The sequence below is a fragment of the Dermochelys coriacea genome, chromosome 6 (genome assembly GCF_009764565.3).
Source record: "Dermochelys coriacea isolate rDerCor1 chromosome 6, rDerCor1.pri.v4, whole genome shotgun sequence".
In the NCBI taxonomy this organism is placed as follows: Eukaryota; Metazoa; Chordata; order Testudines; family Dermochelyidae; genus Dermochelys; species Dermochelys coriacea.
The window spans coordinates 65,526,335-65,540,030 of record NC_050073.1 but is presented as its reverse complement, the minus strand read 5'-3'; the positions used below and the strand labels follow the sequence as shown (position 1 = coordinate 65,540,030).

The 13,696-nt window shown below is 42.2% G+C and overlaps 1 protein-coding gene across 1 annotated transcript in view; it reads left to right on the top strand.

The window, feature by feature from the left end:
* The window catches only part of PLA2G4B (phospholipase A2 group IVB), a gene marked incomplete at its 5' end in the record, with an annotated part of 30,692 nt that overhangs the window by 11,812 nt on the left and 5,184 nt on the right, over positions 1 to 13,696 (top strand). The window contains 8 exons of the mRNA XM_043516836.1: positions 627 to 664; positions 1,559 to 1,694; positions 2,679 to 2,815; positions 4,753 to 4,975; positions 6,165 to 6,282; positions 8,149 to 8,286; positions 10,378 to 10,482; positions 11,460 to 11,651. Coding sequence (XP_043372771.1) covers positions 627 to 664; positions 1,559 to 1,694; positions 2,679 to 2,815; positions 4,753 to 4,975; positions 6,165 to 6,282; positions 8,149 to 8,286; positions 10,378 to 10,482; positions 11,460 to 11,651 — 1,087 coding nt within the window. The remainder of the gene's footprint in view (positions 1 to 626; positions 665 to 1,558; positions 1,695 to 2,678; positions 2,816 to 4,752; positions 4,976 to 6,164; positions 6,283 to 8,148; positions 8,287 to 10,377; positions 10,483 to 11,459; positions 11,652 to 13,696) is intronic.

Genomic DNA, 13,696 nt, shown 5'->3' with positions numbered 1-13,696 from the left:
TGGCAGGCTTGGAGTGAGGCTAGGGAGTGAAGAAATTAATCCCTCAGGAGCCTTTCTCCCAGGGAGAAGGGAAAATGAAAATCTTTCTGACACCCTCTGGATCCCCCCATCCCTAGAAGTCTCAGTGTTCCCCTCTTCAGCAGGCCCTGACTTCTCCTTTCTTACCTTTAGCAGCCTTTTGGTGGGTCCTAGTGACTTACATCCTTTCTCCCTCTGCTGGTCTTCAGTGGGCTGGCTGGCCCCCTTCCTCCAACATTTGTCTTGGTGTGAGGGGAAGCTTGGTATTGCTGCTCAGGCTGGCGCACTGCTCCACCACTCCATTTGGGCATCAACAGGGAGGTGGGTGGTCTATCCCACTCATTCGGCAGTGGAAACAGAAACAATGCTGTCAGTTCCACTGCTGCTGAAACTTTAGGCTGTCTAGAACATCTGTTGGGGGCAGTAGGCTGATTTACTCCCCTTCTCCTGTTCCTTCCTAAGGATAACAGAGGAGGAGCGTGGGAAACCATTCATCTCAGAAGACACGGAGATTGGGGAGTGAAAAGACCATCCCTCTCACTAAACCACCATTGTTCAGTTATTGAAATCTTACTTGTCTTTTTAATATTATAATTCTTTGCTTTTAGGGTACACAGTTGGAGCTGCAGGTCCAAGTAAATGATTGGTAAGAAATCCTCTTTCTCCATAAAGTTCTTATTGCTTCTTGGGACAGCTAATTCTAAAGCACTTGAGAGGAGAGGCTATTCTTGACTTAATCATAAGTAACACACACAAGTCAGTTCAATAAGTCACTATAGTAGAGCCACTGGAAGAGGGACCACAATATAGTAAACTTCATTGGGGGAAACCATAACATAAATGAACACCATGATATTAAGTGAAAAAGGGGAATCTGAAAACTATGAGGAACCTAGTTGCAAAGGCCCTAAAATGAAAAATGAGAGAATTAAAATCCTTACTCTCAGCATGGAGCCTTCTTAAACATACCCCAGCAGAGTCCAAGAAGCAGGAAAGCAATAGGAAAAAACGGATAGGATTTAAAGTAAAGTAAAATGTTAGGATGCATGAAGAACAGAAAATACAGAGCATAGTATATTACAATGGCATTGATCAATCATGCAGCCTCACATGGAATCCTGTGTTTGGTTCTGACCACGATATCTCAGAAAAGATTCATAGCAGGGGTGCCAGTGACAAAGCTAATTAGAGGCATGAAGAGATTTCTCTACAGTTTAGCTATCTTTCAATGACTGAAATACCAGATATGCTTAGAGAATAAACCTGTTGTCAGGCTGGTCCTGCTAGATATGTGCTGAAATTCCATTAATCTCAGTGAACTTTCTAGTGAAAAACATAGAAAGGTTACCAAGACAATGCAAAACCGTGAAGAGGCTAATGTCAGTTGTTTGCTCTGAGGCTGTGGGACTGGTTTGTGTGTCTGTAAATCTGAATGGTGAATCATGATTCTTTATAGAACTTAATTGCTGAAAATGTATTGTTTACATTTTAATAAGATGATCTGGGCCTGCGTGATTACATATCATTATGTATGTTCCAGCCCAGAAAATCTAGATGTGCGTTTAGGGTACAATCTGTGTGAAGAGGAGCAAGATTTCTTGCAGAAAAGGAAGAAGGTGGTTGCTAGTGCCTTGAAAAAGGTTCTTCAGCTGAGGAGAGATCTGCATGAGCATGAGGTTTGTGAGTCAGTCAGTAATGTGACTAGGGTGAGGTTATGGGAGAGGAAAATATATTTCAGATATGGTGAGTCTGCATCTATGCAGTTCCCAGTGAATTTTATCTTCAGACCTTCTATGTTGCAGGCAAATGCATTGATTTTCATGGAGCTGGAACAGAACCCCAAAGTGCCATATTTAAAAATGATGAAGGATTCTGGAATTATATACAGAGTAGTGTTTAAAAATGCTGCCGTGTACGCCATGCTTTAATATTACAATTGGCTGAAAATGGGAAGTGTAGTCCAGCCAGGGACTCTGGCTCATAGAGGAGAATGGGGGCATGAGGCCTCAGAAATTCAACTCCCATAAGACATCCTGCCTACACTTCTGAAATGAAATTTTTCTGGTTTTGATTTTTCACAAAAAGTTCTTGTTATTCCACAGTATCTGCTTTGCTGCTAAGAACCAGGATGAATTTTGAATTTAACACTTCCCTTTCTAGGTGTGTTTTTGTTAGAGTTAAGTAAATAATTAATAAAGAATAATTTCATTTGATGGATGTACTGTTCCCTGCCCGCCCCCGCCCAAATCCTCCTTGCTCTTAGCTCACTAAGCAGATCATGACTTCTTTGAATTCTTTCATTATTAGATCTTTAAAACATTTTCTTGATGCTAAGGGACAAATTCTTATCGTATAAATTCTTCTTCGTATAAATCATCACAGTGCTACTGATAATGCGTGAGGAGAAGGAGACTTTGCATGTTTGTTCAAAATTTTAAACTTTTTTAGGGTTCAGTTGAGGCCAATGGAACCCACATACCTTTTGAGGTTCACTCCTCACTAACATCAATGAATAAGATGACTCTCCTGAGGACTGACTAAACATTGGCTCTATTTAAGCATTTTCCGAGAATATCTGCTGATTCCAACCCCAGATCTTCAGTTGTCTTTTCTGAGTAGGCAGGTAGCTAAATGTTAAGGTTAATGTTTGTTTTCAACAGATCCCAGTGATAGCTGTCATGGCAACAGGAGGAAGTATCAGGGCAATGTCAGCAATGTATGGCCACCTCTTAGGTCTCCAGAAGCTGAATCTCTTGGACTGTGTTACATATCTCACTGGTACTTCTGGCTCAACATGGTGAGGACAAGAGAGGGGCTTTATTTTTTTTTAAATTACAGCTCCAGAATGGCTGTGACTCTGATATTTCAGTGCAGTGACAAACGCTTGTAACTTGTTTAGATCCTTAGTGTTCTTGAATGCTCCTAGTCCACTGCTAAAACTCTGAGTTGGCATTTTAAAACAATTTCAATTTAGGACTGCTAAATCTCTCCAAGTTTTCTCTCTTTTTCAACCCCTCTCTTCTAAAAGAACACACATCATTGTAGAAAGCCTTAGAACCTATAAACACAGAGGTTCTACTTGCCCTCACACAGAGATACCCTCTGTTCTTCCCCACCACTTTTGTGTATTCCCAGCCTAATGCTATATCTACACTACTGCCGGATTGATGCTCCAACAATCAATGCACCAGGTGGTCAATTTAGCGGGTCTAGTGAAGACCCACTAAATCGACTGCAGCTCGCTCTCCACCTGGAATGAGAAGAGTAAGGTAAGTCGACGGAAGAGTGTCTCCCATCGACCCAGTGCGGTGTAGACACTGCAATAAATCGACCTAAGCTAAGTTGACTCCAGCTACATTATTCATGTATCTGGAGTTGTGTAACTGAGGGCGACTTACCATGGTAGTGTAGACATAGCCTAAGTAATGTATATAAACAGAGATGTTGTTTAGCCTCATTCTTAATTCTTGCAGGGCAACCAGCATGTGTTTGAAGAAACTTAGGTTTCACTATCTTGCATAGGAATACTTGCACTGCAAGATCAGTTTCAGATTATTTTAGATTTTTTTCAATGTTAGAAATGCTACGTTTATTTGATCTGTAACCCACAATTTAAATATGTTAAAGAATCACTGTTTCACATGCCCCGAGCATTTGTTTAGTACTCAATTAGTTACATCCAAGGGTCCCCATATCCTGATTGAGGAACATTTCTAGGGCAGCTTCTGAAAATTAATGGTGTTGTGCCTGGTCATGTAAAACTCCATGTGTACCATGCTGGAGGAAGAGGAGGAAGCATTGTATAACAGATCTGGCTCTGCCACTGACACTCAGGTAAATTTGGGGAACTCGCTTTGGACTGGAGCTGATCACAGGATGACAGTTCTGTTGCGTGGCAACTTTTGAGGTTTTGAAATTTGGTGTCATTCTGCGCTGGAACAAAAGCAAAACCTTTTGACGATTTTTGTGACTTATATTTAAATGTCTGTTTTTGGATTGAAACCTGATCTCTTTTTTTAGGCAGTGGAGTGTTTAGGTCACTGGCTTGGGAGACCCAGGTTCAAGTCCCATTTCTGCCTAAGTTAGAATAGTTTTTCATCCCAGATCACACTGAATTAGGCAGAGGCAGGGACTTTGAAACAGGGTCTCCCACAGTACAGGCCAGTGCCCTAACCAGGCTATAGGCTATAAGAAAGCTCTCTCTCTCTCTCTCTGTCTCACTGTTTCTTCCTTCTCCTTCCTGATGAAAACCAGCAAAACTGATATGGCTTCATGAAACATTTTGGCTTTGCTGAAACAGCATATTGCAGTGAAAATTTCATTTTTGTCATAAACGTTCCAACCAGATGTATTTAGGACAGGAATCCTGCTCCCGGTGCAGTCAATATGAACCCTGCACTGAGTCCAAGGGGTTAGGAGTAAATGCTTAACAATTCTCTGGGTTTCTCCATTGGCAAAATAGGAATAGCAATACTGGACACAGGGCCCAATCCAAGCCCTCAGATCCAAACAGCCCCAAGCTCTTCGAGGAATACTGGATCTGGGTCTAAATACTGTAGAGACCAAGAACATCCATAAGTAATCCTCACCTGCTTCATAGGAGTGTTGTGAGGTTTAATTCATCAAAGTTTGTAAAGTGCCTTGATGTCCTTGAGTGGAAGACACCAGGTAAATGTAATGTGTTTGTATTATTAAACCGATTCTTGTTTTGTTAACATCACCTCTTTGCTTCAGGACCATGACCAACCTGTACAAAAATACCGACTGGTCACAGAAAACTCTGGAAGGGCAAATCAGTCTAGCAAAGAAACAGGTGATGAAGTGCAAGATGAATGTTATTTCCATGGAGCATCTGAAGTATTATTATGAAGAGATGATTAAGAGGGCAAAAGAAGGACACATCTCATCTTTTACAGAGCTGTGGTCACTTGTTCAGGAAGCGTTTTTACATGATGAGGTACGTACAGTGCTTCCTGGAGCACGTACTTGCTATGCTATGGCTAAGGAAAATGACTTCTCTGAGCCTTTAATGACTATGTGTGTGCGTGCAAACATATAGTCTCCTAAAATATAACTGTTCAGAAATAGAGATGGATAAAGTTCACCAAAGTGCCCAGGTCCATGTTCAAACGTGATTTAAGATTTTCCAAAGCATCGAGTGATTTTGAGTGCCTCAGTTTTTGAGTGCCCAACTGATTTTCGAAAGGTGCTGAGCAACCATCCTCTGAAAATCAGCTGCCTTTAAAGGTGTCTGAAGTTGGGCACTCAGTCACCAAAATCACTAATAACTTCTGCAAATTTGCTTCTGCCTCCTTAAAGGTCAATAGGATTTAGGTGCCTAAATCACTCAGATGCTTTTGAAAATGTTACCTGGTGTCAAAAAATATCCATGCAGAAATCCAGACAGAGATTTGGAGGCCACTTCTGAAAATATCAAGGGGTACTTGTGGCACCTTAGAAATTAACCGATTTATTTGAGCATAAGCTTTTGTTGGCTAAAACACACTTCATTGGATGTATGCAGTGGAAAATACAGTAGGAAGATATATATATATCAGAGAACAGAGAAAATGAAAAAATGGGTGTTGCCATACCAACTGTAACAAGAGTGATCAGTTAAGGTTGGCTATTATCAGCAGGAGGAAAAAAAGAAAAACCTTTTATAGTGATAATCAGGATGGCCCATTTCCAACAGTTGACAAGAAGGTGTGAGTAACAGTAGGGGGAAAAATAAGCATGGGGAAATAGTTTTACTTTGTGTAATGACCCTTCCACTCCCAGTCTTTATTCAAGCCTAATTTAATGGTGTCCAGTTTGCAAGTTAATTCCAATTCAGCAGTTTCTCTTTGGAGTCTGTTTTTGAAGTTATTTTGTTGTAGCATTGCCACTCTCAGGTCTGTGATCGAGTGACCAGAGAGATTGAAGTGTTCTCCGACTGGTTTTTGAATGTTATAATTCTTGACGTCGGATTTGTGTCCGGAGACTGTCCGGCTTGAAAATATGTCCAATAGATTTATGCATTTGGTATTAACACATCTATTTATGCTGCCTAGGTTGACTCTGTTGGCAGCTTCTTCTTACTGCGTTTCAGATTTTGTTTCAATTTTCCTTGTGCTCTTTGTGATAGTTTGTGTCTCCTTCGTTAGCCAGAGGAAAGTAAACTCTCAGACCAGCGCAAGGCTGTGGATCAGGGTCAGAACCCCTTACCTCTCTATGCAATCCTCAATGTCAAAGCAGAACAGATCAGCACTTTTAAATTTAGAGGTAAGTGTTCCAAGCTTTACCCTTGTTTCTGAATTCAGTTCCTTATGGGTCAGAGAGGCTAAAGAGATTTTGAGAAGGGAAAAAATCCCTCCTGCTCAGCACCAGTTCTAGAAAGTTCACCTTTTACTGGAGTGAGAAAGGAATTCGTCCTTACCTGGGAACTGCTGGGTGCTCATTACTTTTGAAGATGAGAAGAGATGATTTAGTGGATAGGGCACTTGGACATGGACAGGGAACTTGGTTGTAGACTCAGGAGACTGGAGTGTAGTTTCCAGCTGAGCCACAGACCTTCTGTGTAACCTTGGGCAAATCCTTTAATGTACCTTGTGTCTTAGTTCCCCATCTGTAAAATCAGAAGAGTACCTCTCTACTGCCCTTGGATACTACCGTGAGGAGGGCCATATACATATCTAAATGGACGATGATCTGATCTTATTTAGAAGCCTGAATCTGAGCTTTGGAGTCTAATGTTAGGCCCGCATTTTTTGAAAATCTTGGCCTTAGCATCTGTGATGGTTCTCAGCATGCTCAGGACTGAGAGCCACCTTTTTGCACCACCAGCTTGCTAAGCACTAAAACAGTCTCCTGTGGGCTATGCCAGCACTTACTTTGCCTTGCAGCTTAACAGTAGGTTCACCCCAGTCCCTGACCCCTCTTTGAATCGTTCCCTTGTAGAGTCCAGCCCTTATCCACTGAACACGCACAGAAATACTACGTATTCTGTCCTCAAGGGAACCAAGTGCACACCAACTTATCTGATTCAACCCAGGATCAGTTCTTGTATAACATCACAGCACGGAGATTGTTTTCACTATAAATCTATCTTAAGTTTATTATCAAAGGTTAAGATTTAAGAGATAGTGAGTAAGGATAATGGAAACAGAGGTTACATATAAAACAAAATCAATACCTGCTTTCTAGAGATTAAACTTAACTTTAACAGACTAACCATCAGTCTAAAAGCCGTCTTACGTCACCTAAATGTTCTTTACAGTGTTTCCAATCAGGGCAGGTTGGGATCCTATTTTCCCAAATTGCATTGCCTGATTATTTCCTCATGTGCAGGATCAAGGGTGTCCTTTTGTCTTCTCCTTATATCCCCAAAGTTCATTGTCTATCCCCAGCTTCCTGTGGTTCAGTCTCTGATGTCTTTTCTCCCTGTTCACTTCCATCTCCCTGTTGACTTTATACGTTAATGGGGGTTTCCATTGTGTTGACTTACAAAATGCTTAGTTTACACATGAACCAAGATAGATAGGTGGATATCTACCCTTTGTCTTGGAAAAACCCATTTGTCAACCCTACTTTGATTCAGACTTTAGGAGCATGTTATCATTATACATACGTAACTTTTTACATAATAGGCACACACACATTTCACAATAATATTAATGATCAGCATGATCCTGGCTTTCATGTAAGATCTTACATGACATGGTTTATGGATAAATACCATGAAAGCAGTGTGTTAGGGTAGTGAGTTTGTCAGACCTGTTAGGAGTTGCTGTTTTCCAACAGTGAACCCATTGCCAGTTGGCACCAATTGGCCTCTATGTCATAGTATCCAGATTCATTCAATCCTGGGCTTCCACCCAGGGCTTCATCAATGGGTCTCTCAACTCTTATCTGGAGAGACAATATTCTCCTAAGATGAGAAACCAATTTAGTCTCCATGTACATCAGCTCCAAACGTGAATGAAGAAGGTAGTATGGCTTATCATATACAAGCTACAGTCAGCACAGAGGAGCTGGGGGGAGCAAAATTGTTTGATTTGTGAATTGCTTTATCCATCTGCGTAAGTCTCATTTTCTTTTTCTACTCTCTTAACATTATAATAAAAGTCTTGGGTGTCAATCCTTTTGTAGAATGGGTGGAGTTCTCACCTTACGAGGTGGGATTCCAGAAATATGGAGCCTCCATTCGATCAGAAAATTTTGACAGTGAGTTCTTCATGGGGAGGTTGGTGAAGAAGCTCCCAGAGTCTCGGATCTGCTTTCTGGAAGGTGATCTATTATTCATGGAATATAGCCTAATTAAAACACCATAGAGAACATAAATGTGGCACTGGCTGGCCACTGATCTATATATTGCAGTCCTAAATGGCCAGATTCCTAAGGTCAAGTTTACCCAGATCCAATGGAGTCGAGTACTGCTAACCTCAAAAGTTCAAAAATCATACTTCGGTCTCCCTAAAATAACGAGATTTAAAAAAAATTATATTGTGTTTTTGGTCTATCTTTTGATTTTTGAACTTCCCCTGCCCCCTCCCCTATTGATACAATCAGAATTGCCAACTCTTCCAAATACAGAGTTGGCTGGTTTTGGCTCTCGCAGAGATTCCAGCTTCTCCTCAAATCCCAAATTTCTAAATAATTAATTCTGTGCCCTGCAGCCCCATATCTATCTATCCCCCAGCCCAGAAATGAATTATGTACTTACCAGCCCACACATCCATTCTAGCCCACCAGCCCCCACACCTACCCACCCCATAGATCACCAATTAGTGATGCATTCCCAGCCCCGCATCACTTCTGTCCCCCCATTCCCACATCGGCCCCTTGCCCATCTGTCTATCTCTGGTCCTCCTGCAACTCCAGAGATTCTTCACCCCCTTCCCAGACCTGGTGGCACAGGTATGGAGGGGAAGGAGCAGCAGCAAACAGAGCCAATCCATTTTTCATAGGATGGGGAAGGGAGGAGGAAGCAGAGTCACCCTGAGCTGCTAAGGTCTTTCTGCTCCCTCCTCTCCTGTGACAATGGTGTCCGCTTTCCCCTGCCCTACCCCCAAACTCCTCTTGACTCTTGAGGGGAGAGAGCCTCCTGCAGCAGCCCTGATTGGTTGCTTTTCCCCAGGAGGCAGGCATGTGGGGAAGGGAGCCAATCAGAAGGGGTTCCCCCCTTTAAGCAGGACTGAAATCCATGCCAGGGGAGGAGCTTTTGGCATCACTAACTGGCTCCACTAGGGGATAAAATTATCTTACTCTCATTGCAAGAGATGGCAACATTGGCAGTCACACCATGATTGAGTTTGGCCTCTTGTGTGTGTGTGCATGGAGGGAACACACCCTGCATTGAGGGCCCAAGAAGTGGGAGCTCCTTGCACCCCATACACCTACACAAGTCCATTCATAATCTGATCCTGTACCTGTCAAATTCCCATCAAACAGATACACGCCTTCGTTTATAAATAGAAGTAATAACACTTGATTCGATAACCCCCTCTTGGGTGCTGGTGATTTCATGCAAGAGAAAAACGTGCTGTTGGGGAGCTGCAGATGTCTCTGGGTCTCATTTACATCATAAATGCTGCCCCTGTGGGGTCTCTGCAGTGCTGTGGTAGCCATCTCTCTTGAAACAGTCCCTGGAGCCATGCTAGGTGTGCCATGGCTGAGGCAAGCTCCGTATGTGCTTCTGTTGCTAAGGCCTTATTAGTCCTCACACCAGGTGGAGCTCAAGGCTATTCCTCAACTCCCCTCAACACCAGGCTGCTTCCACAGTCCCAGACACCTTGCTTCTGTGCCCCATGCCTCCCAACTGCCATCCTAGCACCTACCCCCAAATCTTCCCCTGCTGGTGCCCTCCCACTCTCTTCAGCCCGATGGAAAGAGCAACAACAGCTACACCCTTAGCAGATATTACTAATAATAGATTCACTACATTGTGCTCTGCTGGTCTGCTGGTCTGACCCAAAGACCACTTCACAGAAGGGTCTTGGATTCTTTCTGCTTCATCACACCTTTCTGTCAATATTCTATACGCTCTAACTCCACTAATACACATGGGCATTAGAGGATCTTTTTTGGGTGGGTGAAGTCTGTACTTTGCTGCCCTCCAGTAGAGTGAGAGAATGCAATGTCCACCAGCATCTGAGGAGGAGCTTTTCTTGTTTGTGCTCTGCCAATCTTTGTAGCTGAAGTCCCAGATTAGCTCTTTTATCTAGGGCACTACTTTACAGCATAATCAACTCAAACTAGTTAATTATACTCAACATGGGTTCTTGTAAGTAAAAATTCATGACATTTTTATCCAGATGAGGTAAACCACTGGTTAACTTGAGCTGATATGGTATTTCTCTCATGTGGTTGGACTTGCAGGTATCTGGACTAATATTTTTACTCAAAATTTGTTGGATGGCTTATATGGGTCCGCAAATTCAGATGAATTCTGGGACCATTGGGCAAAAGACATGGCAGATATGGGTAAGAGTTTAAAGTGTTTTAAGATCAACATATATTCTTGCCTTGACTGACCACATAGTTCCCATTATCAAGGAGAGGATTAGGAGAAGATACATTTCTGCTACTTCTGCTAATGGACCCTCACAAACTCTCTAAACACCAGTACATTACTTGTGTTCTGTCATTCCACTGTGGGTACCAGTGGATCCCCCAGTATGATTTTCACTTGTATCAGATTTACTCTGAAAGCATTGTGATAATATGGGAGTCTTCCCCTTGTGACAGAAATGGGTTCATTCTGCATGGAGGCCATGTAGGACTCTGATACCAGTATATTACAGTGTAACCTTTTTTCTGCCACTTCCTCAGCTGACCAATATTGTGTTGCCATTGTTTCATATTTGGTAATGACGCTGGGTCAGTAGCACTGTCCTTGCCTTATTTTTATGTCTTTTAAACAATTGAAATGGAAACTCTTGTAAAGATCATTGAAATCAAATAGGACCAAGAATCCTAAAGTGCTAGTATCATCCTACTAGCCCAAAACAACTTATCGCTCACCTTTCCACTCACCCAATGACCCTTCCAATCTCATCCTGTTGAACCCAGCCATATTTACGTGTTAATTAAAAATGTTTTGATTAGTTTTAATTTTGCTCTCAAACCACTAGTTCACTTTAACTGTGACTATGCAAAAGGTGGGGCAATTGGTGATGTCAGGCTCTCAGCAGGGCTATGAAGCAAGCATGTCATTTGGAAGGCGAGAAATTGGAAATTGTTCTTTAAAAAAGAATCAAATATGGTCAACTGTTTCATTAAAGTGTGTGTGTGAGTGTGTGAGAGAGAGAGAGAGCGAGAGTGAGTGAGAGAGAGATGCACAGACAAAGAAACAAGAGCATTGACCCACAAAGTAGACAGAGAGGGTGATTAGCCCAAGAAAGGAACATTCCACATTCTTTGTGAAAGTTCTCTCTTACTTTCGTTTTTCTATTTCCCAGCTAGAGAAAATAATGCTTCTGATGACTCTTCCGTTATCATCAAGCCTTCCCGTTCCACATCAGGGAACCTTTGTGAAATCTTTAACGATATTCTAACCTCTCGACCGCTACTGGAAGAGACTCATAACTTCTTGAGAGGCCTAGAATTTTACAAGGACTATCTCCAACAGAAAGGATTTATTGAATGGAAAGGTAACTGCAACTAAACATTAGCTGCACTTTTGAGGTATCACCTCAGGTCAAGGGATACGACTAATGGCAATAACAAAAACGTAACAAGTCATTATGTGTTAGAGGTGAGTGAATGGGTTGGCTGAAAATATGAATCTCTCCATATATGCTGCCTTTATGCCTGGAGAACCAGCCACTCTGGGACCTCATCCCTGGAATGCAGGCAAGAGGATGAGGTTGACCTCTGTGCACCTCCAAGCTCCTTGCAAGTTCTAGCTCCCACCTGTCCAACTCTGGCTGCCATTGTACCCTCAGCCCTGCTGGCAGTGGCAGATCCTTCTGCTGCTGTTGTCAGTTGGATTCAGGTAGAGCCCACAACGTGCTAGGTGTTTTCCAAATGCACAACATGAGAAAGTCCCTGTCCCAAAGAGCTCACATCCTAAGAAAACCAGCAACATCTGAAGTACGGGGGGAGAGGGATAAAACATACAATCAATCAACTAGCATTATCAGCTGGAATATTTGTGAAGGCAACCTAGTAGAAATGGGTCTTGAGGAGGGATTTGCAGGAGGAGAGCACGGTAGCCTTGCAGATTAGTTCAGGGAAGGTGTCCCATGCATAAGGCGTGGCATGGAGGAAAGCATACAATCTGTTGTGGGAAAAGTGAATAACTGATTGGGTGTTGCAACCTCTTTTGGGTACTTCAGGGAAGCCAAGAAAATGTTAGGTACAAGATCCCATCTTTAGAACAGAGGCAGGAAGAGAGGTCATCTACGTGTGCAGAAATGATATAAGAACATAAGAACGGCCATACTGGGTCAGACCAAAGGTCCATCTAGCTCAGTATCCTGTCCTCCGACAGTGGCCAATGCCAGGTGCCCCAGAGGGAATGAACAGAACAGGTAATCATGAAGTGATCCATCCTCTGTCACCCATTCCCAGCTTCTAGCAAACAGAGGCTAGCAACACCATCTCTGCCCACCCTGGCTAATAGCCATTGATGGACCTATTGTCCATGAACTTATCTATTTCTTTTTTGAACCCTGTTATAGTCTTGGCCTTCGCAACATCCTCTGGCAAGGAGTTCCATAGGTTGACTGCATTGTGTGAAAAAATACTTCCTTTTGTTTGTTTTAAATCTGCTGCCTATTAATTTCATTTGGTGACCCCTAGCTCATGTGTTATGAGTTATAAGGGTAGGTTTTCTAGGTTAAAGGTGCATTTTATTTTGTTTTAAAGAGTTTTCTTCAGATAAGACCTACCTGAAACCTCAGATCGGGTTTAACATGACTTTTTTTTACCAGCCAGGTGGTGGTTGGAGAGGGAGGAAGAGAGCTCATGAATGGCCGCATTTTTGCTGTGGTAAATTTGTGAAATGAGACCAGAGAATTTTACACAGTGAAATGAAATCCAGTTGACTCCCTTGAGGGATTTTAATGGGAAGGATTTATTTAAAGGCTCTTTTTGAGTTTGAATATGTAAGAGGGGACTCTCTCAATGAAGTGCTTGCTTTAATTCAGATTTCCAGTGAAAAGTAGGTACAGGACACTTTCAACACAGTGATATGCAGCTGGGGGTTTGGGTTGGGGGGTGGAATTTTAAATTAATAATATACACCGAACCAAAAGGAACTGAAATGTAAACCCCTTCCTGCTTTTGCTCTGTGAATCACCAAGTAACTTACCCTCATTAAATCAGGATCTTGAGTTCCTAGCAGCTGTGAATGTTACATTTTTACAGAATTATTTGCTAATTTTAACAGGGAATATGGAAACATAAGTTATTACTTCAGGATGCTGTCAAAGATGTATTCCAAAATGTGGAACACCTTACAGTTGTTATACATATTTTAAATCAACTCTATTGTATGATTCTACGGCAGACAAGTCAGCAGAAATGAAATCTATTAAAAATTATATAAAGCAGCTATGTGATCTAGCTGTTAACTCCTGCTTCTGATTACAAACTAGTCAGAACTCCAGGGTTCTGTTCCTGGCTTTGCCATTTACTCATTTTGTGACCCTGGGCAAATCATTTAGGATCATATTCTGATATCCTTACTCAT